The sequence below is a fragment of the Aythya fuligula genome, chromosome 4, assembly GCF_009819795.1.
Source record: "Aythya fuligula isolate bAytFul2 chromosome 4, bAytFul2.pri, whole genome shotgun sequence".
Lineage (NCBI taxonomy): Eukaryota > Metazoa > Chordata > Aves > Anseriformes > Anatidae > Aythya > Aythya fuligula.
In genome coordinates, this window is record NC_045562.1 from 29458747 (window position 1) to 29480880 (window position 22134).

Here is a 22134-nt window from a genome sequence, read left to right on the forward strand (position 1 = left end):
TTGGACTCGATGATCTTGAGGTCTCTTCCAACCTAGAAATTCTGTGATTCAGTAAAAACTGAAAGGGATCATTTTCCATACTTCTCCCTACCCACATTTTACAACATGCGTTCTTTACTTTCACACCATACAGAATGCCAAATCAACACGATCCTGCCTTTAAAACTGTTTACATGCTATGTGTACGTAGGGCCATTGCTCTAGGAACTCCTCCTTTCAGCTTCTCAAATGTTTCTGGTGGGGACACACAACGTATCACTCACTCTCATTCAGCAGTACACATACCAACAGCAGCGTAACTACATGAAGAAAAACTCCACACCAATAGTTTGCCCACATCGCTTGGCAATGTCCCTTTAATATTAATACACAGAGAAGTAAAATTTTTTCATAAATTTGTTCAAGTATGTGGAACATGTAAAATGCATAAGAATCAATATGGACTTCATTAATGTTATATTTATTTATTTTCCAGCTTCATACAAACTGGATGTAGAAGCATAAACATAGTACATTTCTACCATTTTCAACAAAAATATAACCAATATGTACAATTATTGTATTAAAAATACAAAAGGGATACAGACTCCACCAATGTCTTTCTAAAAGACATACAGGTACAAGTAGTATCAAAAGTATGAGGAAATCACCAGTAAATTGTACATTCTGCACTTGACATCACAGAGCGAACTGAGATTAGCAGTCCTATGGTCTACAATTACTTAATGCTTATATAACATTTGTGCAACTTGTGATAGAGCTAGGATTCTGTATTTCTATATGCACATGAGGTCCATAGCCTTGAGAATAAAACTGGCAAATAATGCATATTACATGTAAAATTACAAATGCATAATTGACAATGTGATATATAAGCAAATAGACAAAAGCTATGATTACAGGAGAGAGAATTAAATAAAGCACTGACATTTGCTTGATACAGTGAAAAAACACTGCAATTTGATCTTTAAAAGTTGAAGCTATTTACGTTTATCTACTGATCAATATGATCAGCTGAGTTCAATGGAAAAAAAAATCCAAGACCAGCAGTTCCTCACATTTGAGTACTACTCGGATTGGCAGCCTTCACTTCTCCGGAGTCTGTGCAAAAACAACACAAAAATAGAGGGGAGGGTCATTTCAGTCATTATAGGGTTAATAGCAGCTGTGAGCAGGTGGTTGCTACACATTGGCCTTCTCTACACATGCAGTGTTCCACGAAGCCATTAACAGTTGTGACTACTTCTGCATTGCAAAGGCTGACATATCTAAACAGGTTATTTTTCTTTACTTAAAGGCTTGTTTATCCCCTAATGCCAAAGTCAAGGTGGAGGTTATTAAATCAGTATTAACAGCTGACAGGAGCTGTGACATCCCAGCTTGCCTTCACTGCAATGTTATCCAGTTAATTTCTCTTTCAATATAACTACTATATAGTAAAAAAAAAAAAATAAAATAAAATAAAAATAATATATAACTTAAAGGTGGGGTTGCCGTCTGTCTCGTTAAAATGGGACGCTGTTTAGATCATGCCGTCCTGTATTCCACAAGGCACAGGTATGGGAGACACAGCGTCCTCTGGTCCTTCACTGGGTAGGTAGGTGCACGCACGCGGTGCTGCACTGACACTAGACCCGGCTGCTGGTGCCGTTCCTGCTAACAGGCACACATTTTGGAGGTCCCAGGGTGGGGAACGCTATGGGTGAAGCGAGATGGTTGGGAAAGGCCGTGTCCTGCAACCTCTGCCTTCCCTTCTGCCCTGCTCAGCCACGTGATAGCAATATCCTGTCCGGGAGCTCAGGCTGGCAACCCTACTTACAAGTACGAAATAATACTGTAGTTACTATGCAGACGCAGTATTTGATCTCAGAACACAAACATACAAAATTGTAACAAAGGCATTGTAAACAAGCAAATAAGCACTGCCTCCTTGAAGGATTTCAATGCATTTTCTCTTTGTAGGTTAAAGGCCAAATGTAAATCGACAACTAGCTCATCCCGTTATCCCAACGAGACTAAGTGCTAGGGTTGTGATTAAAATTGAAAAGGAAGATTTAAAAACCCTTCCAGGCATTGGGAAGTGCAGCCAGAGTTATCATCCTGATGTGATGATCTTGGAATTTGGAATGATACTGTGTGATGTGGCAGACAGTGACAGTGGTAGCTTGGAGATTGCTGCACTGTGCATTTCAAGCAACACAGTTTGAAAAGTGCCAGGGCGATTTCTTCACAGTATTTCACATGCAAGGGGAGGGGGGACAGAGGGGAGGGGCGGAGGAAGAAGCCCCATGCTGCTTTAAGGCAGGGAAGGAGGCAAACAGGTCCACCATCCTTTAACTATAGTTCCAAGGCTCCTATTCTAGGGACGTCTTCTTGTGCTCTCCTTTAAGGTGGCTCACTCTGGATCCAGAAAAGCCCCAAGTCTTACACAGCAGAGACTTGCTCATCTTCTGCAAACACAATAGGATAGGGGAAAATATCATTTAGTTCACGCAGAACAAGACTGCTACTGAATGAAACAACCTGTACTATGTTCACGTGCTTTCCATTCCTTTCATTTAGGTATATATGTAAAAACAAATCTAAATAACTTTACATTTCAGGTCTCATGAAAAGTACCTCTTTGAAATTCTGTTCTCAAAAAAAATAAGACAATCGCTCTGAGCTAGGTGCAGTTCCTCAGCCTGAGAACACAACAGCTACCCCTAGATATCTAACAGCTTCATAAAGCTGTTCTTACTTTTTTCCCTGGAAATATCTGCCAGAAGTTACTATTTTCTACTGATTTATTTAAATTAAGATTGCATAAAAATTGAGCACAGCTTTAGTTGTTACTGATAAAAAAGATTAAAATTCCCAAACTACCATGGGAATTCTTAAAGTTTGAGGTAGTTCTGTTAAAGCAGCCTTATCTTTTTCATCATGCTCAATTGCAGAGTTCATCCTGCACATAAAGATTTAGTATCTAAGCAGTTAGGGAGGGAAGGGGAAGGTTAGCCTTTCTACCATTAAGCAAAACGAAGCATCAAAGATTCAGACACGTCATTTGGGCACTACCCTGCCTAAATTGTGAGCATCTAGCTCTGAAGATGTAATCCAGCTACACTTGCACTCCACAGAAAAACAGAAAGATTATGTCTGCAGAGCCTTTGTACCGCCATAGCCAAGCTAAAGCATAAAGATACAAACACACTTTGGCAAGCGAGATAGCAAAATCATAGTGGGCTGGTTATGTGTAGCAATTGGTGTGGAATACCAAGTGTCCACAACTGTAAGAGTTTCAGCTAGTGTGCTGAGTGACCATCCATCTAAACCTGACCAAGGACAGTCTCTGGGGCAAGTATTTCTGTAGACCAGAATAAGTCTTTTGACTATTAAATGCACGGCTAGCGCCAAGCATTATGTATTTTTATGGCAACCAGGATTTTACCTGGAACATAGGCGCCTCCAGAGAAGTTGTCTAAGTCAACTGCTAGGCTGTCCAAGAAGATTCAGGTGGACCTACATTCCAAATTTTAAACGTTTTAGATGAACTCACTTTCACCCCTTCCAAAAGTAAACAAACAGCAAGGTTTGAAAGATGGAAGAGCTCGAATTATGGCAAGAATTTCTACTGTGTAATCTGCATTGTGTCTGTGAAAAGACTGAACATTTCTGCATGCAGCATATTCAAAATCTAACAATTAAAAATTTACCATCTTCCTCTGCAGAAAACCCTTGAGACTGATAGTGAGCAAGACGTGGATCTGACTCATTTGGTTTGTGCCACTGAGGTTTGTTCACAGGCCTGCTAGTTGAATGGCCATGCGACTGCTGCTGTTGAGCTGATGTCCCATGGGTCTCACATGTCCGTGCCACCATTCTAGACCTCTGAAGTGCTATGTTGTAATCTGGAGGCTTTCTGGTTGGATGGGAAACACCTTCTGCAAACTCAGCAATAGGTATTCCTACATAACCAGGAGGAGTTGGAGGTGGTTCCCGATACCGACCCTCTTTTCGTGCTGCAGAAAAAAAAAAGAAAAAAGAGCAAACATTAAGCAGTTTTCTTATTATCTCTTAAAATAAAGAAAAATAAACAGTGAGAATTAAACAGCAGCAAACTCAAGTTCCCAGAAAAAAAAATCTGTAAGAAGGATAAAAGTCAAATACTCTACAATAGATAATGAGATCTTGAGAAGTAAACCACACAAGAAAGCATAGAATATACAACATACACAGGATATAGATATCCTTCCAGTAGTGAAGTATTAGTTCAATAAAATTCACCAAATTACAAGAGGAGTTTGTTTAAACTTGGTAGCTGAAGCTGTCCCACCAATTACATCAACTGATCACAAAGACCAGTGATGTAAACAACTCCAGGAGTCCACACAAGTGGCAGCCATCAGGAACACAGGCAGCTCCCCAAATGCACTACTATATTGATCCTGAAGATTGGCTTTGTCCCTAAATGTCTTGTTTTTAGCATCTTGCAGGGAAGGAAAAAAAAAAAAAAAAAAAAAAGGGACAAGGACCTGACATTATTTTATCATAAAAATCTTCCTAAATGAGACATAAGCTACATTTTCAAGAGATAACAGAAATGGATGTCCTTCTCATGCTTTCACTGTCCACTGTTCATATGGTTGTAATCTCTGCAAAATTAAACCATCAGAGCATTCCCATAAGAACAATGATTGTATTACATTTTGCACAGGAGAAGAGGAGACCATCAATTAGCGTGCAGATCTCACTGGGGCTTAAGTTTACCTGAATAAGACTTAACTCTGGACATGCTTAGAAGTTCACTCTTGCAAAGAATTTCAAGGGAAGAAAGAGAGGTTAAGAATTTTAAACACCTTTAGGAACAGAGCAGATAGACATTGCTTTTTATGACTCTGTATTTTGGAATTACATATTTAAACTAATTAATTTGGACTTTAATTCTTAACACTTTTAGAGGGTCTAGCTCTTTAACTTAACTTAACTTCCATTACAAAGGCAAACACTGCAGAAAAACACCTCTAGCACAGCAAATTCACTTTCCCTGGCTTGTCACATCCTATATTCTTGCACAACTGATGAGGACAATATCACCCTGCATTATGCAGTATGAAATTGACTGAACAGGCACTACAAACTTAAAACTGACTGGTGCTATCGGGCTGGTGGGATTTTACAGATAAATGCCTTGCAATTAGCAAAAACAAATGGACATCCAAATGGAATCCAAATATATTTCTTGGACAAATTCTTTTAACCAAGCAGAGTAACATGAAAAAATTCTGAGAAATTTTATTCAAAGGGATTTCTGAAAAATAATTTTGATACAGCAGAAATTCTGTAGGAAAAAAAAATATCTGTTGAAGTATAGCAAGAGATCAGTGATACCCAGAGCAACATTTGCAAGATAGTGAATAGTACTGAAGTGCATGGAAGCATGCAGCTGCCATTTTCAGATCACTTTCACATTCTCTGAAGTCTAAAAATGTACTGCTAAGCACTGCCTCAAGAGGCAAATTTGGAAGCATGCTTGTTCCACATTCTGGTGGAAACCAAGTGCATCAAAGAGTAAAATTAGAGACTGGCACAAATCAGAACCTCAAGTACTGAACTGAAGAGCTTCCTTCTCTTCATAGTTCAGGGATTCAGATCTGCACCCAAGCTTTGAGGCAATGGGCCATTGCTAAGCAATATACTTTGGCTGAAAATGGAAAAGCAGTTTATCACAATGGTCTCAGCGTGACCTTAATCTGGCAGACTTTTTCATCTGTGTCGTGGTAAAATGGCTTTTAGATCGTTCTTCGTATTAAGGTGAGGAAAGGCACCCACAGCAAAGAGGAAGGAAAGGAATGAAAAAGCAAAAAAAAAAAAAAACAAAAAACCAAACAAACCCTGCAGAGGTCTCAGATGGCCCAAGGATATCTGAGATGTGTAGAAGGAACAATATGAGAAAAATGTGAAACTGTGCCAAAGCCCCCTTTATATTAATTTATACCTTATCTGATCTTTACTTTGTTGAATGACTATAAATGCATTTCAGCTCTAATTTCTTTGGAACCTCTTAAGTTTCATCAGCCTAAAGAAACATCTCAGCTGGTATTTAAGCACAAAGTGACCCCGTTTTCAGAAGTAAGGAACATTCAGAAGTCAGGAATCATCAGACAAGTCATACAAATGTATAAAGGAAAACACTTCTAAAAATATAAATCAGGCCACATTTATAGATACCTAAATATAGAATACAGAGCCTTACTGCAAAGCATAATTCTCATTCCAGAACAGACACCTAAATATATCAACTTTCTCAAAACACTGTCCAGCAGTTGAGCTAGTTTTTTTGATGTATGGCAGGCTCTTTTGAAACACAAAAGAGCTGCAAAAACTGAGAATTAACAATAAGTGATATTTTCTCCAGCAATAAAAGCACAGTTAAAGGGCAAAATTTGAGAGAAACTACAAAATGTTTAGTTTTGCTTTACAATCACACCAGACAATAGAAAAATAGTTTTAGAACAATAGAAACAAGTACTGTAGGCAAATGAATTAAAGTAATTCATGGCAAGCAAAAATGAACTTACCAATAAGCCCCTTTGTACTGCTTGATGATGCCGGTATGTGTGTGGGCATGGGAGTTGGTTTTGACTCCTCTGCTGGTACAGACGTTATGCTACTGGTTTCAGCTTCAATGGAAACATCCTTCCCACCCCTCCGCTTTATGGTACCTGTGTCACCTTCTGAGTCCTCTCCCCAGTAGCCTGTTGAGGATGCCCAACTTGCTCTGGACTGTGCTTGATCAAGGCCCTCCCTACCTTGACTTTGCCTGCCATACTTTGTGCCATGATCGGGGAACATCAGTTGGTCCATATGACTGCCTGAGGCCCAGAGTCCTGCCCCATCGCCTGAATTATCAAAATGAGCATGTCCAAAAGGCAGCGTCTCCCAGCTTCTCTGGTGCTGTATTGTTTGTATGTTGTCATGAGAACCACTAGAGCAAGAAGTCCAGCTACCACGGCCACTGTCAGCTGCATCGAGCGAAGCTCTGTCCCCCTGATCCTGTGACAGTTCTTCTGTACTAGGAGAAGACAGCACAGTTGCTCCAGCATACAGGCCTCTGTTCTCTGGCAGTGGTGCAAAAGAGCTAGGTGTACATTGAAGAGAAAAAAATCCAGTGTTGAAAGTGAAGCTCACTTGCAAAACACAAAGAATCTGACAATCAACAAAAAAGCAAGCATATTGGAGGTTTTGATGCAATTTACATTCTATTTGCTTTAAAGACTAATTCAAAGCATAGAAAACTTTCCCTTCAAGCTCATCCTTAATAAAACCAAAAAGAAGAATTACTGGACAGCTATCCTGATGAAACTTCAGTGCTTCAGTGAAGCCATTTCAAAAGGTAAAATCTTAACTTTGCAGCAGCCCTTTAAAGGCAAGCAAACAGCACTGATAGATAGGTTCCTAGTGCTTTTCCAGACAAGCAAAGCAAAGGATCATAAGTCAGAAACTGAGCCTTAGCAGTAGGTGGCTGCAGTTCAGGTTTAGGCTTCTGCTTTTCACATCCTTTACTGCTTAGGAAACTCTGAATGCCAACTTTACAGTATTTCTTGCAAAGGAAATTTATTTTAGCATTAGTTTTGGAAACATGTTACTTCCTAGAACAAGTATGCTCTCCGTAGCCTTTCAGTGATGGAGTAAGCCTGACACTACTAACTTGCACAGCAGCTGCAAAACTGACGAAGTGTCAGCTTTGTTTAGCAGCGATCAGGGCTTCTGGGATTTGTGGTTCCAGGGCAGCTTGCAACACAGACTGGGATCCTGGTCTTCCAAATATTTAAGACCTCTGATTAAAGAGCTTGCATAGCCTGGGATTCCCAGAGCTGAAGTATGCCCGTTTTGGAACAGGCCTGCCTTCCACAGACCCCACAGGACTAAAAGCCCCGAAACCATTCAGAGAACTGAAGCTTCCAAATAACAGCTCAGAAAAACAACTGGTGACTAAACCAGAGCCAGAGCTCCAATTATTTTCAGACCAAGACTTACACACAGAGATTCAGAGAACTCCTCACAGCACTAGCTTACCCACCATTACAGAAGTTAATTACCTAGAAAACCAGCAGCCTAGTGTGAATTTTAGCTTCCAATTATTGTTGACTAGTAGAGAGATTTAGGGTAAAATGTTTGAGTTAGAAAATCTGCACTTTTCTATAAAACAGACTTGCTATTACTAACTATTTCTCTTCTCAGCTTGGGCCCTGAATAATTGTATCAATAATTTGTCATCTAATTCAGGTAATTCTTCACCTAAAAAAAAAAAACAGATTAGAATACCAGTCTGCCACAAAGAGAAGACAGTCTGCAGCAATACTAAATGCTCAGATAAGGTCTACTGCAAGTTAGGTCTTACTGCTGTAGACCTCATAATAGGCTCAGGAGGGCAAAACATTTTCTTGTCAGAAAATATAGCATTATCAAAAGATTCAGCATTTAAATAGCAGGATTTAAGAGCAGGTTAGAAAAGAATATTTGAGAGAGACATATAGACAAAAACATGCCACGCACACACTATATGCAAGTATAACGAAAGTAAGAATAAAGTTCGTACCCTAAGCTGTATTGATCTGGTTCAATCATGATCCTTCTATCAATCCTTCCCACACCAAGATTTGTCTCCACAATGCTGACAGAATGCCTTTGTCTCCTCTCATCATGCAGGGAGACTGGCATGGAGTCAAAAGAGGAATTGCTGACAATACTGGATCTAGAAGAAATTTCGCTGTGACCAGAATCTGAAAAGTTATCCACTGTGCCACTGGGAGCCAAAGTATAGCCTGCAAAGGGAACATGACATTAATCAGACTCTTAGAAGCCTGCTCAGCTATCCCCAGGCAGCTGGCAATATTTACTACAGTAGCAGTAGTAAATCAGATGTATGATAACATTTTATTTACAGAAGCAGCACTGCAAGAGACAAAAAAACAAGCAGCCTAACTTTATAACATTGTATGCTCTATTTCTTAACAAGAGGTATAAGACTGTGGAAATAGGAATTACTCATTTAGAAACCAGCTGCTCACCTTCTACTCTCTACTTTTCTCCCCAAAAATATTTTCAAATGCATTACATTTGTGCTCCTACATCATGAAATCTTACTTCTGATGAAAAAACAGCCTGTATTTAAACACTGCCACCAAGACTGGACCAGAAGAAGTTCACTGGACAATATTAACGCTTAAATGTAATCCAGAAGACTACATACATGTTCTCCAACACTACAATTCAGAGATGAACAACAGATATAACATGAAGCATAGATGCCTGGGCTGACTGCTTATTACGTACCGTGGCTGAAGTATTGTTTCAATTAAATTTAAGAAAGTAATAATAATTCAGGGTTTTCAAGTTTTCTTTGCGGTACTTGGCTAACGAATAATATTCCAAAAGACAATAATCATGTATTAACAGAATTACACCATAATTTGGAGGTAGCATTAACACAACCAAACTGCAATAAAATCTGCAAACTATGGAATGTCACACGGGCAAATTCAGCTGTTTTTTTAGTGTTGGAAAAAATTGTGCTGAATGCTCTTAAAAGTTAAACATCATTAAGCAACACACATCTACAAGCAACTGCAGTTCTCAATTTTTGCTTTTAGTCTATACTGACTGTCAAGATGACTTCAAGTAATCTATCCCAATTCACACTCACTGAGAATACAGAATTACTGCTGCCAGATTTTCTGAAAGAACATTCCATTTTGTTCATGTCACCACCTAGCTAAGGATTTTTTTTTATTTAAATTTAAAATCACCATTATGATTTTCTTTTTTTGAACAATAAAATATCTTCTCTCACTATGAGCCACAGACACAATCCCAATTCCTTTTTCAAGAAATGCACAAGGACTGACCAAAGTTATCTAAATTCATTCTTTGCTGATAAATCATTTGAGAGAAATCATGCTGAGACAAGGACTGAAGATGATAACCTAACTCTCCTCTACATAACATCCTCCTCCATCTGACCTTAGTAAAGATAACTTCAATAGAGACTCGGGATAGGTATTTATTTGTATTTTCTTCCCATATTAATCTCTCCCCTTTTTAGATCTCAGGTCTTATCCAATTGGACCTATCCCAGAGGTCTATGGTGACTTGTTAGTTGCTACTGCTCTCAATTCCAAGAAGAGAGAAGGAACTGGTTAAGTTCATTAGTCTGGAACCAGAGGGTCTCAGCTGACAAGTGCTACCACAAACTAGGTTAAGTAAAGGGTTTAACTATCCACTTGATAAGAAAGTGGTATACAAGGTTCCAATCCCTATCAACCCTGTGCAGTTTGTGAAAAGTTATTGCTACAGGAAAGTCTCCAAAACACTCATCTCTTTAGCAGTCTGAACTTCTATTATGGAGACTGAATCCCAATATATGTATTTTAACATAAAGTATTATATAACTTAAACGCAACGTTAATGATTTTCTGAAAAGAAAATAAACTAGAAGTTGTCTGCAATACAGCTAGGCTATGATACTTCCCAACTGACTTTTGCTTAAACAAAAAAAAAAATCTGTTTCTTCGATTTACTATCAGAACAAGCAAAATGAAATAGCAAACAGGCTAAAAAAAAAAAAAAAAAAAAAAAAAAACAAAACAAAACAAAACAAAACAAAAAAAAACCTTTTTGAACATCCTTAATTCATTTTTTAAATAATTTTGTGAAATCATTAAAACTGAACTCAGTCAAGAAAGTTCCAATGTGCAATACCATTCCTCAGGTACAAATACACATTGTTTGAATAATTAGTTATGCTGCTTGTAAAATGTTATTTATTAGTCATTCATATCCCAAATATCTGAAGCCTGCTTGTCATCCATAGGTTACACCCCATCTAGATGCATGACACAATAAATAATTCGTTTAATAGGTTAATGAACTCAATTAATGTTAGTATCTTGATACAGCGACTTGCATTTTACTGGCAGAAGACACTGATGATTGGAATATTTTTGTCAGAAGCAGCTGTAAAGTGACCTAATGCATCACCACCCTGTATCAGTTCAGGCTTTCTTTCCTGCTAACGGGTAGGACTTCCAGTTATTACACTGGTGTACTACCTCCTCCTCTCTTGCTAACCACATGTAACGTAAGTAGGAGCACTAGTAATTCATCCTGACCATAAAAATCCTCTCCCAGGAATTTCCAAAGTCTATAACCTTCAGGAAACAGAATGAGAAATGTTGCATGCCTAGTACCTTTCCTTGGAGAACTCTGGGGTGAGGTGGGAGGAGAAGACAGCTGTGAAGATGCACTTGATATTGTGTCTTCAGATTGTTTCTTGTGACGGTCTAGACTTCCTTCTTCAGATAATGAAAGAATTTTCTTTAAAGCTTGGGGGGAGTTAATGCCTTTAAGAATGAATGTAGGCAGATGTTAAGTCCAATATAAATACATCTTCCCATTTCACAATGCATTTATAGAGGGAACACCATATAGGAAAAAAAACATTCTTTCCCCTCTCCTCCTCCCCCTTTGATTATTTGTGAGTTTTTGACACCAGTTTAAATGAAACAAATTTTAAGCCTACTCCTGCTCAAATATAGTGCTTTATTTTTGCATTTTAGTGAAATCCGTGTTTCATTTTAGCCAACTAAAATAAATATTTTATGGCAGAAAACATAATCCAGAGTTGGTATTTCACAATGCAATGCTTATACGATCTACAAATCAGGAATACATATTGTAGTGGTTACTGGCAAACTTGAACTAAAATGGTGAGAACGCACAGGACCCTCAAATCTCACTGGTTAGTCAAGGTTTACATAGTACAATTTTTTCCATTCACAAAGCAGTCTAGAAGGGCAAAGAAAGCCAGAAAGATTAATAAGATTAGGCTTACAAAACAAGGCCATCCTGCAGTTGTCTTTCTCCCTTTAGAGAACTATTTCTGCACCAGCTTATTTTGGCAAACTAAAGAGTAACAACATCCTGAAGATGATGTATGATGTAAAGATCTAGGACATAAAGAATTGCTTTTTTGAGGCAACAACTATCTTTCTCTTCCCCTCCCTGGCATAGTCTTAAAAGTGAAGATGGAGCTTCTCTGACAGTTTTGCAAATTTTTGTGGTAGAGGTTATTTTAAAGCATTCCACAGATTTTGTCTTTGATCTGTTGGATCACAATATCAATAATTTACAGATCCTTCATCAGCATAACCCAGTCAGTTTTCAGAAACTTTGCCACCATGAGCAAAAATGCTTCAAAGTCCTTTTAACATTAAAATTTAACAGTAAAATCAAGAAGAACTAGATGAAGATTGAATTGTTTCTTGCCCATTTTGCTGCTTCTAATCTCTTCTCCAACAGTCTAAGCAGTGCACAAGTAAAATTAATACCAGGTATAAATCAGACTTCATTTATTGTTAAATTACCATCATGTAAGGGAAATGGAAGGGCTGATTATACTATTTATATTTATTAAAAGCTTTTAAAAGTCATTTAAGTGATATGTAGGAAGTTCTTAATGATTTACATGTTACATGTGTTAGAACACAGATTTGGAAGTTAAATCAGAAGGATGCTTTCCTAGCAGATTTCTTTCTTCCCATTTCCAGAGAAGAAATTTTTATATATACAATTGCATGAAACTGGCATAACTTGCAGGCACTACTACTAGAAATAAATGTCTGTATCTGATTTGATTAGAAGTACTTCCCTGACATGAACAAATCAAACCAAACACTTCTTTGTTTGACTTACCAAATGGTGGGAGGTCTTTAACGGGCACTTTCTTGCGAGAGGGATAAAGAGATACAGCAGGGACCTGCAATGCTTGGTTTACTTTATGTTGCTGCTGCTGCTGCACTTTCTGCTGGATTCCTGCCCGGGGAGCCACCGGTGATGTTTCGGATTTTCCAGATCGCTTGTCCCCTGTATTCTTTGGCACTTCGCAAGAAATAGGAGAAAGCAAAGAATGACTATGAGCTACAAATATAGTGTGAGTTTCAACCCGAGAAGTGTAAAGCCCTCCAATTAATAATTAAAATGTGCTCATATACTGAATCAATGAATGTAGTAGGATATATCTTGAGAGAACCAAAGAGGAGGAAAAGAGGGGGAGATTTAACTCAATTTAAAATACATACTTTATCAAAGATTGTACATATGTTAAAATATGTAACTTTCTCAAAATAAAACACTTATACAATGACTATTGATGTAGTTATCAAAAATGTGACCAGAAGTTAAGCTGAGCTATCATAGGGATGACAATTTGTTTAAGATAAGCATAATTTCTATTATAAAGTTAGGGTACATAATCACATTATAATTAGCTTTTTTTTTTTTTTTTTTTTGCTAACCTGAAGCAAGGACATAAGATACAGTATTCCCTCAATTTAAGTACAACTGATTTCCAGCTGCCACCAGGTACAGTCCTCCATGATGTCTCTGAAATATCTAGACATGAAGCCATGCCCTTTCCCTTCTCAAATTCAAGTCATCTGGGATGACCAGCCCTATTCACACCAATAGCCCAAGTACATCAGAATGGTAGAGGAACACTTGGCTTCTCCACATCCTTCACATACACAAATCAAAAGAACTATCAAAAGAACTGTTGTGCACTGCAGCATCACATTATTCCAAAAATCTTGTCTCCTACATAAATGCTATTTTAATATATTGTTAATCCATAAGATAATTTCCTTAAGATTTAGTACTTGCCAATAATTAGACATCATTTTCAATGGTAATATTGTCTAGTTACCATTCCCAATGATTTCCTTGCAGGAGAAACAGAAGTATATTTAACAGCATCCTTACAACCCATACCAAATGTCAATGCTCACATGTGTTGGTGGCTGGCTCACACTGCAGAGAGAGAGTCTGGAGGCTCTCTTCATCCATTTCCAGATCCAAGTTTGAGAGATACTGCTTTACTTTCCGTGCCATCTGAGCATCTTCATACAGTTTTTTAGCATTAAGGAAAGAGCTGCGACGGACACGCTTTTTATGACCCCCCGTTTGTGCAACATCCAGCACAGCTGCATTTGTACTGCCCTGGCTGAGAGACCTGGAGTAAAGGAATGGGGGAGAAAGAAAGGAAAAGCATGACTTAGTCCAAACACAGTATCACTTAACAAACATGAAACATGCAATAGATTGCATGAATGTCAGTCTATGGTCAAAGCTCACATGCCTCATTCCAGTAAGTCAAACAGATAGAAGGATGAGGGTCAGGAAATCTTTTTACTTGGTGACAGGCACTATTTAAATTACATAAATATTTTAACCTGTTCTGCTCCAACTAGGCAGTATCACTTCACACACTGAGAAAAGCATTCAGGCTAGTTATCTCACGTAAGCCAGTTACTCAGAAGATTGGAGCATTAGGAAAAGCTCATGCAGCAAGGCAATGCTGACAGAAGACTGTAGCTGAGATTCATATTTAAATACATATAACAGAAGGAGTTTTGAAAGCTCCCTAAATACTTCTAAAATCAGACCACATACAAAACATGTAGCCGAGCTTTATGGAATAAAACTTCCTTGAAACTTCATACATTGAAATAGCTTTTTGGTAAATAAAACAATCAGCTGGTTCATGATGAAATAAAAGTCATGCACATTTTCGTGTATGTATGTATATATGAAAGCTATGCATTGTTCCTGAATTGTTAAGTGTAAAAATGATGGCTACATTGTAGTGTGAAAAAAAGTTAGTTTAGCAGATTTGTGAGTTTTAACATTTGTACTTGTGCTAAGTGCTTATTAGGCATAATAAAGTCAACAGCAATTTTTCAGCTGTTGCAAACTTGCAATTCTATAATTTTCCTTTCAGTGAAAGTCATTTTCTTTGGCAATTGAAATTATAAATGTGGGGGGAGAATACTGTTTTTGTGTTTTAACCTCAAAAGCAAAAGCAATCCTGGCCTAAAACATATCATCAGTTAAAAAAAAAAAAAAAAAAAAAAAAAAGTGGGTTAATGAAAGAAAAAATGTCAAAGCACCAGAAAATTAAAGATAGCAAGTAGGAAACAATGCAAATGATAAAGGAAGAAAATGATAAGGGCTGTGTGTTGTCTCCAACCACTTACCCCAAACTCCTCCACTTCTTCTTCCTGCAAGTGAGAGCCAGGAAGAGTAAAGCATGGGTTTAAGAGACAGAGAAAGATCATAAGCTCAGAAAGAAAAAGACCAGACCCAAGGACAAGCAGTTCTGGAAGCCCACAAACATTAAAAAGAGCCTTGACTTGGGCAGTCAGATATTATAAACTCTTCTAGTTCAAATTAAGAAAAAGAATATGCAATAAGCTGGTCTAACATCAAGCCAAAGATCATTCACTCCACATTTTCTAACAACACTAGCTTAAACTATTTCAGATATAGTCCCATTTCTATTTAATCAAAGCAATAAGGCTTTCACACATGGACATTTCAAACAGACTAATAGATGTGTTCAGGAGTGTCTTCCTCTCCCTCGCAGTGTCGGAAGCTATTATTATTATTATTATTATTTATATATATATATAAAATAACTAGCAGCTAAGAAATAATATAAAACATTTATTTATATGTATGTATTCATAAACTCAGAATTCCATGATTTCTCCAATTTTAGAACTGGCTTTGATATATACAATACTCAATCTTGGTAATTTGTTAACAAGAAAAAAAATCCTCATAGTAATCCAATTCAACATGAAAGAGGTAGAGGCCAACCATGAAAGTGAAAAACTTTCTGTGCATACGGAGCTCACTGAACAACTACCGAGGGCCTGCTGATAGGAAAATAATATATTTTTCTTCCAAGTACACAGAGGGGCATTTGAAAAGCACCTTTTTCACCTAGCTTTCCCTCAGTTAAGAAAAGCTCTGCCTTAGACAACAAACTTACCTAGTTCTAAACATTAAAGCAGGATCCATGTTAACAGATGCCATACGACCAACGTGGCGTATTTCCTTCGCAATCATCCTCAGCTTCTCAAAGTTGACCAAACCCTCCACTTTTGAATCATTTCCTAGAATCAACAACAATTAAGAACATTGTTTATTATGTAGCAAAGTTGGTTCTCCTTAGCCAGTAAAAGATGATGTATTTCTGCTTTTACCTTCATGAAGGAATGTAAGGTCTTTTTTGATAACAGGAAACAAGGGAATAATAGGGGGCTGCAGGTTTTGGCTGTTAAGGACATTACGATATTTTGCCATATTCCTAGATGGATCAAACAAGTCCTGTAGATCTTGAAACAGTTTTTCATACTTGCTTGGAAGCTTTTCCCAAGTAGTTCGGAGCCTTGCAACTGGTGCCAAATTCAGGCCACTTGAAACAACAAAAAAAAAAGTGCAAGAAGTTCAAGAGGAATGGAAAGAAAAAAAATAAATCCTAGAAAAGGCCATGTTAAATTTTGTATGGGAAAAATACCATCTATCCAGAATAGTACAGCACAGCAATATCAATAAAATAACAGAATTGAAAACTTCCTTTTGCCAGCATGTATTACAGAGCAATTAATTTCATTTTTATAAAGCTGGAAAAACTGAAGGTATCTGCATGATGTAATCAAAAGCAGATAAAAGTTACACTTGTACAAATTCTCCACAAGATTTAATTGCCTGCACTTATTCTAACTGCTTTGGAATAGCATCTGAATTGGATAACAATATCAAAATACAGAAGTACCTCAGATTGGCAGGAAAAAAAATCTACCTACATACTATTTAGATAGTGATAGCACAGCAACCCAACTTCTTGCTGCAATAATCCATCTGACTTTGTTGTATCTAGATCAAATTGTTATAACAGACTCTGTATATGAAGCTATTCTAAAGCTGTAGCTGCTACAAAAACGTTTTCCCCTCCCTTAATGACATCAGTAAAGGATGTATATTACACAGCGGCTAGCCTGTCTTGCTATTCATTTCTAACTATCAAGAAGCTTGCTATGTAGAACCTCTCCCTCATTCAAGTTCTTGCTAGTAGACAGGCTGCTTATTTGTTACTGACGCCTGCTGAAATAACTGAGCTAAATCTTTAGATTTTTATGTCTGGCAAATGCTGACTGATTATTAACACGCATCCTTGACTTCGGAGTTTGCCATGTTTAATTGGATAGCATTCAAGCCCAATGATCTTCAGAACAAGTGTCACAGTCAGTCTGTTGATTCAGTGTGGCATGGGCTTTTGCCAGACACTCATAAAATCATCACTGATAATGCAGCTTGCCCAAGCTTTTTCGCAGAAGGCAGTATTTACTTTTTTAGGTTTCTTTTTCCTGCATAACTTGGGAGACTCCAAAGGAAATAAGAATGTTTTACAAATGCGTAAAACCACAAACATTAGAATTTCCTGCTTTTTTTTATTTTACTACAGTACTACTAAGAAAAATTTCTGTTTCAGATTTTAGTACCTTTTTGGTTCTTATTAAAAGACCTTTATTTGCAGCTTATCATATAGCAATGTAATCTGTTATTGACTATTATCAGAGTTTCATCCAAGAAACTGCTGACACAAAGAAAACCACAGTTAACATATCATGTCTCAATGAATTCAAGGTACTGGGAACTATAAAATGAGCTTCCTTTTGGAAAATAACCCATTCATTTATGATAACATTATCATTCTTTTTCATATACCTGATTTTTTGGTCTTTGTTTTTACGTAAGTTTAGCAGTTTCTCTACTGTCATGTTGACAGTGCTTCTAGCCTCGCCGTCTTGAGCAATAAGTACACAAACAGTAGCATTACTAATAATATTTTAGCAAGCATTTCCACATCAAGTTCAGATTTCTGGAGAATACTTTCCTTATTGCATTGTCAAGTGCTGAGGTTGGCAGTATGAATTAGTTTACTCTGTTTAATACGTTTTTAAAAACATTTTTAATTACATTTTTTTTATTTATAAATAAAGCTTTGTTTTTTATTCAGAATTACAATTATTAAGGTGCAATACCTAATGATAGCAAACATCGAGTTGAAGTTCTTGCATTCTCTGCAGTGTAGTGCTATCTTAATGAAATGCTTGATGATTTTCATCCTTTTCAGCTGGTTGGTTTCTCTTAGAATCTCAGAAGCTACCCAGAATGTTTCTTGATTTATCACTTCTTCAAACTTCTTTAGATTAGTGCAACCTGTTTTTGATTTCAGTTTAAACAAGTCATCTATGTATTCTGTGGGTTCAATGTTACGGAATAGCTCAAAGTTTCTCATGGAGAGCTGAGTAGCCACCTCAACAGTACTGAGCTGTAGTAGAGAAATTTGACTTTCTCTTAGTAACTCTTGAGCATCCTCATCTGAACAAAGAGTTTCTGTTTCCATGTTGTTCTTCAGGTAATACCTATAAAAACAAAATTCCAAACCAGACTTTATCGAATATACTCAAATACTAGTGAAAATTAATGACCAGTTGGCATCATAGAATAAATTGAATTTCAAGACACATAGATCTTAATTAGAAGCATAGGAGGTGATTTCTTGTAAAGAAACAGAATTTCAGTAATGAAATAATAAGAGCATTATTATTTATTAAAAATATTAATAGGAGCATTAATATAATTTAATAAACTGGCATAGTCAACTTTAGCTCACAGTGTCTAATCTCACCTGCCACTTAGCTGTATCCTGTCAGCAAGCTTGGATAACTGATCAGGAAGCCTCCGTTGTTTGATTACACCCTCAGGCGTGACAGAGACTTCACATAGTGAATATGCATCAGGGGTTGCAGTGAGAGCAAATTCCCTGATGGCCTGGATGACCACTTCTTTCGCTGTTGTGTCCTTACTGATCATGATGTAGCGACTTTGCTGATCTGCCTTGAAAACCCTCAGAACTTGATCTGGTAAGTCTGAAAAAACAATTACATACAAGGTATGCAATTCAGTAATGCAGAAAAAAAATAACGGTATAAGAACAAACAAAAATATTGGTCACATTGAATCAAATTATAAATTATTACTCTTTATTTCAGTATCACTGTTTCACCTCTCCCATTCTAATGGAATACTTTGTTGTTGTTGTTGTTGTCTGCGTGTTGTTTTGTTGTTGTAGTTGTTTTTTGTTGTTTTGAAATGAAGGACTGGTTCTATAAGCTACCAGGATAAGAAGAAGAAATTAGGCTATCAATGGACTATGAAAATATGTAAACATTTGCCAAGTATGGACAGATAAGCTAATATGCAGCCCAATTTTCACAGGTATTCAGTGCTGTTAAGTTTCATTCAAGCCTGAGAAAAATCAAGGACAATCACAACACTACCCTGTGCACTGACATATGATCAAATTAAGTGACAGGAGTGTCAGTCTTCCTAATGATGCTTTTAAGACACTCAGCTACAAGTCTGACACTCAACTACAGTGCCATACACAAAGGGAAGACATACCCATACAAATAGCTGGAAGACACGGGTGTAACAGCCAGCTGTATACATAAATAAGCTGCAGTAGCATTAATGCATCCAAGTACCCAACTAGCAAAATGGGCAATCCTTGATATGTTTAACACATAATATTAAATGTAATGGATTCTTTACGTTCTTAATTACTAAAATATTGGTACAGAGAGCAAGTTTTTGGAGATAGAAAAATTTTCTAAATATTTGAGTTCCAAATACTGTTTCAAATGTTTGATGACAAACCCTAGAGTGAACACCTACAATGCAGCTGTTTTTAGGAAACCTAGAAAATTATCAGCCTAACAGCAAATGTTGTATTTGCTATCTCCATAATCTTGTTAATGGTTTGAAATCTAGATACATTATCAACTCAAGTTTTTTGATTATCATGATATTATAAAGAGAAAACAAAGAGCTAAAATTGTGCTAAAATTGTGCTGCTGTCCTCCACTGGACTTCAGTTTATTTTTAAAACTTTTAACTGACAAGATAAAGTATTTCTATTTATTTTAAATTCTTCCCTTTATTATGAATAACCTTTTCTTGGTTTTGGCATAATATCTGGTCATCTCTCCTTTCTCTGATTAAAATTTATTTTTAAAGATCATAAAGGTCATATGAACAAAAAAATAAAAAAAAAATAGAAAGCCTCCTGAATCTACAGACAGAAGTGATAATTATTTTTAAAGATACTGAAAAAATAACAGCTGCTAGATGAAAACATTCACGTTGATACAACCATAATCTTATTTGACAGCTTATGAGACCTGAATGTGCATAACATGTGCGGTAACATATTTAAGTTACTACAAAAAAATCTATTCAGGAACAGAAATCTTGTGACAAAAGAAGCAAAAATGTCATCCCTCTACTGCTCCATGTCTTCAACATCATCATTTGGAAAGCAGTAAGACAAATCTCTCTCACGTGACTTGGCTTACATGCCACAAGGGCCACTTAGGCTTAAACATTTCAGTTTACGAATTACATTATGCCTATAATTTTTCAGCTCACATGAGTATGTTTGCAACTTGAGAAGCACTAACATTCAAGCACATTAAAACTGTGTGGAGTGATTATATTATAATTTACACACAACATGCATCAGTGTAGACCAATGTTTAACCATTTCCAAGTACTTGAGTCAAATCTGTAAATCCTTTTTTTTTTTTTTTTTTTCTTTTAACCAATTTTGATTAACTGAAGAAGAATACAGAGTAGAGCCTGAAATCATTTCTACAGTTTTTGACATTGTGGGAATGGCAGATGCCAAAGATGCAGCCATTCGAAGAAGCTAATAAAAAGAGCATGCTCTCTAGATCCTGTTGAGTCTTGCTGTTACGGAAATACTTGCCACTCAAAGGAATGATGTAAAGATGGGAAACTTCTGTACACAATACTAAGGTGGGAACTCACTTAGTACTCAAAAGCAGCAAGTATTTTGTGCAAAGAGAAAACTTCAGTGATCCAGCAGAACAGGTTAATAAGAAGAAATGTAGAGGAAAACAGAGTATCATCATCCTTCTACTGTATTTTACCATCAAATTTCTCAGGGTGCAAACCTATCAGAGCTGGTAGCAAAAGCACTACACAGAATACAGAGAAGTTTACAAGCAACAGAAATTACTACAGACATAGTAATGTCAGCAAGTTATTCAGTACTTTTTTTTTTTTTTTTTAATAAACCAGCACTTGAAGAGAATTGTAATCATCCCCTTCACTCCTTTTCAAAAAAGGAAACTGGAATAAAGAAAGCAATGTTTTATGATAGGAATCTAGTCACTTACATAGCTTGTATGGGGTAAAAAAAGTAACAATGACTGACAGCTCATCATTACTAAATTATTTTGACTTTCAATCAAACAGAAATCAAAGTGCTATTGACTATTTGAACATTAAAAAATAAACCTCTACAAGCATATTTGCAAAAGCCTGTGCAAATCAGAAGAGAAACTAAAATCACTCCTTGCAGATTTCAAGCTAAAAAAGTGTTCTTTCTTCCTCCTCAAAGACTATCCTTCTAGTTGTTTTATTCTCTGTCCTGAGGGATATCCCCCAAAGCCTCAAAGGATGGCCACTCTACTACTATTCTCTTTCTTCTCCAGTGCATTCAATTTAGCAGAAGCTGCCTCCATCTGCAGCTTTAATTTATGCTAACATAATAAAAGAAATTAAAATTGTAGGCTTTAATTTTTTTTCTCTGTCTTTAAGCAGTGATATAATTCAACTCTTGCAACCATCCCTAAAGCCATTATGTTTTTGATTGCATACTCCTCTTCCCCCCTGGCTTCCCAGCCAGGAAAAAAAAAATTACACTTACAAAGTCCTTTAAAAATATTCAGTGCACGGCCGTGTGTGTGTTTTAAGAAAAAAAAAAAAATCAGCAATTACTTACATTTTCTATAAAGACAATACAAAAGCTGCTATTATATTGAAGCAGGGGCATTACATCATTTTCTATCATTGCTTCCCCAAAGCAAAAGCCAAACAGTAGAACAACGTTTATTTATTAAAATTCTCTGAACACCATGTGCAACTGAAGGATATTCAGAACTGCAATGTTTTTTCTTCTTGATAAATGGGATTTGCTTGAATTCTGAGAAAACACTCCCCACAGCTCTGGTATTGAGACATTTGCTGTATTCAGTACATTATAAGAAGGTCCAGTCTAGGTAAGTGGCAAGCTGGAGAATTGACTTTCTACCCATTTATAGATAAAGTGCTGACTAAATAGTCACGCACTTACTGAAATATCTTCAGTGTTGG

At 36.8% G+C, this 22134-nt stretch overlaps 1 protein-coding gene across 11 annotated transcripts in view; it reads right to left on the reverse strand.

Moving 5' to 3' along the window:
* Positions 1–328: 328 nt before the first annotated feature.
* Positions 329–22134, reverse strand: part of RAPGEF2 (Rap guanine nucleotide exchange factor 2) — a 180730-nt gene continuing 158924 nt past the window's right edge. For 6 of the 11 annotated variants that reach the window (XM_032185985.1, XM_032185981.1, XM_032185980.1 and 3 more), the window contains 12 exons: positions 18581–18821; positions 17931–18314; positions 16089–16300; positions 15875–15998; positions 15075–15098; positions 13827–14050; positions 12736–12921; positions 11232–11384; positions 8582–8807; positions 6561–7120; positions 3696–4001; positions 329–1101 (listed from right to left, as the gene is read on the reverse strand). In XM_032185985.1, coding sequence (XP_032041876.1) covers positions 1055–1101; positions 3696–4001; positions 6561–7120; positions 8582–8807; positions 11232–11384; positions 12736–12921; positions 13827–14050; positions 15075–15098; positions 15875–15998; positions 16089–16300; positions 17931–18314; positions 18581–18821 — 2687 coding nt within the window. In that variant the 3' untranslated portion in view covers positions 329–1054. Of the gene's footprint in view, positions 1102–1464; positions 2451–3695; positions 4002–6560; positions 7121–8581; positions 8808–10148; positions 10226–11224; positions 11385–12735; positions 12922–13826; positions 14051–15074; positions 15099–15874; positions 15999–16088; positions 16301–17930; positions 18315–18580; positions 18822–22134 lie in introns of those variants that run through there. The other 5 variants (XM_032185984.1, XM_032185982.1, XM_032185988.1 and 2 more) reach the window with 3 other exon arrangements.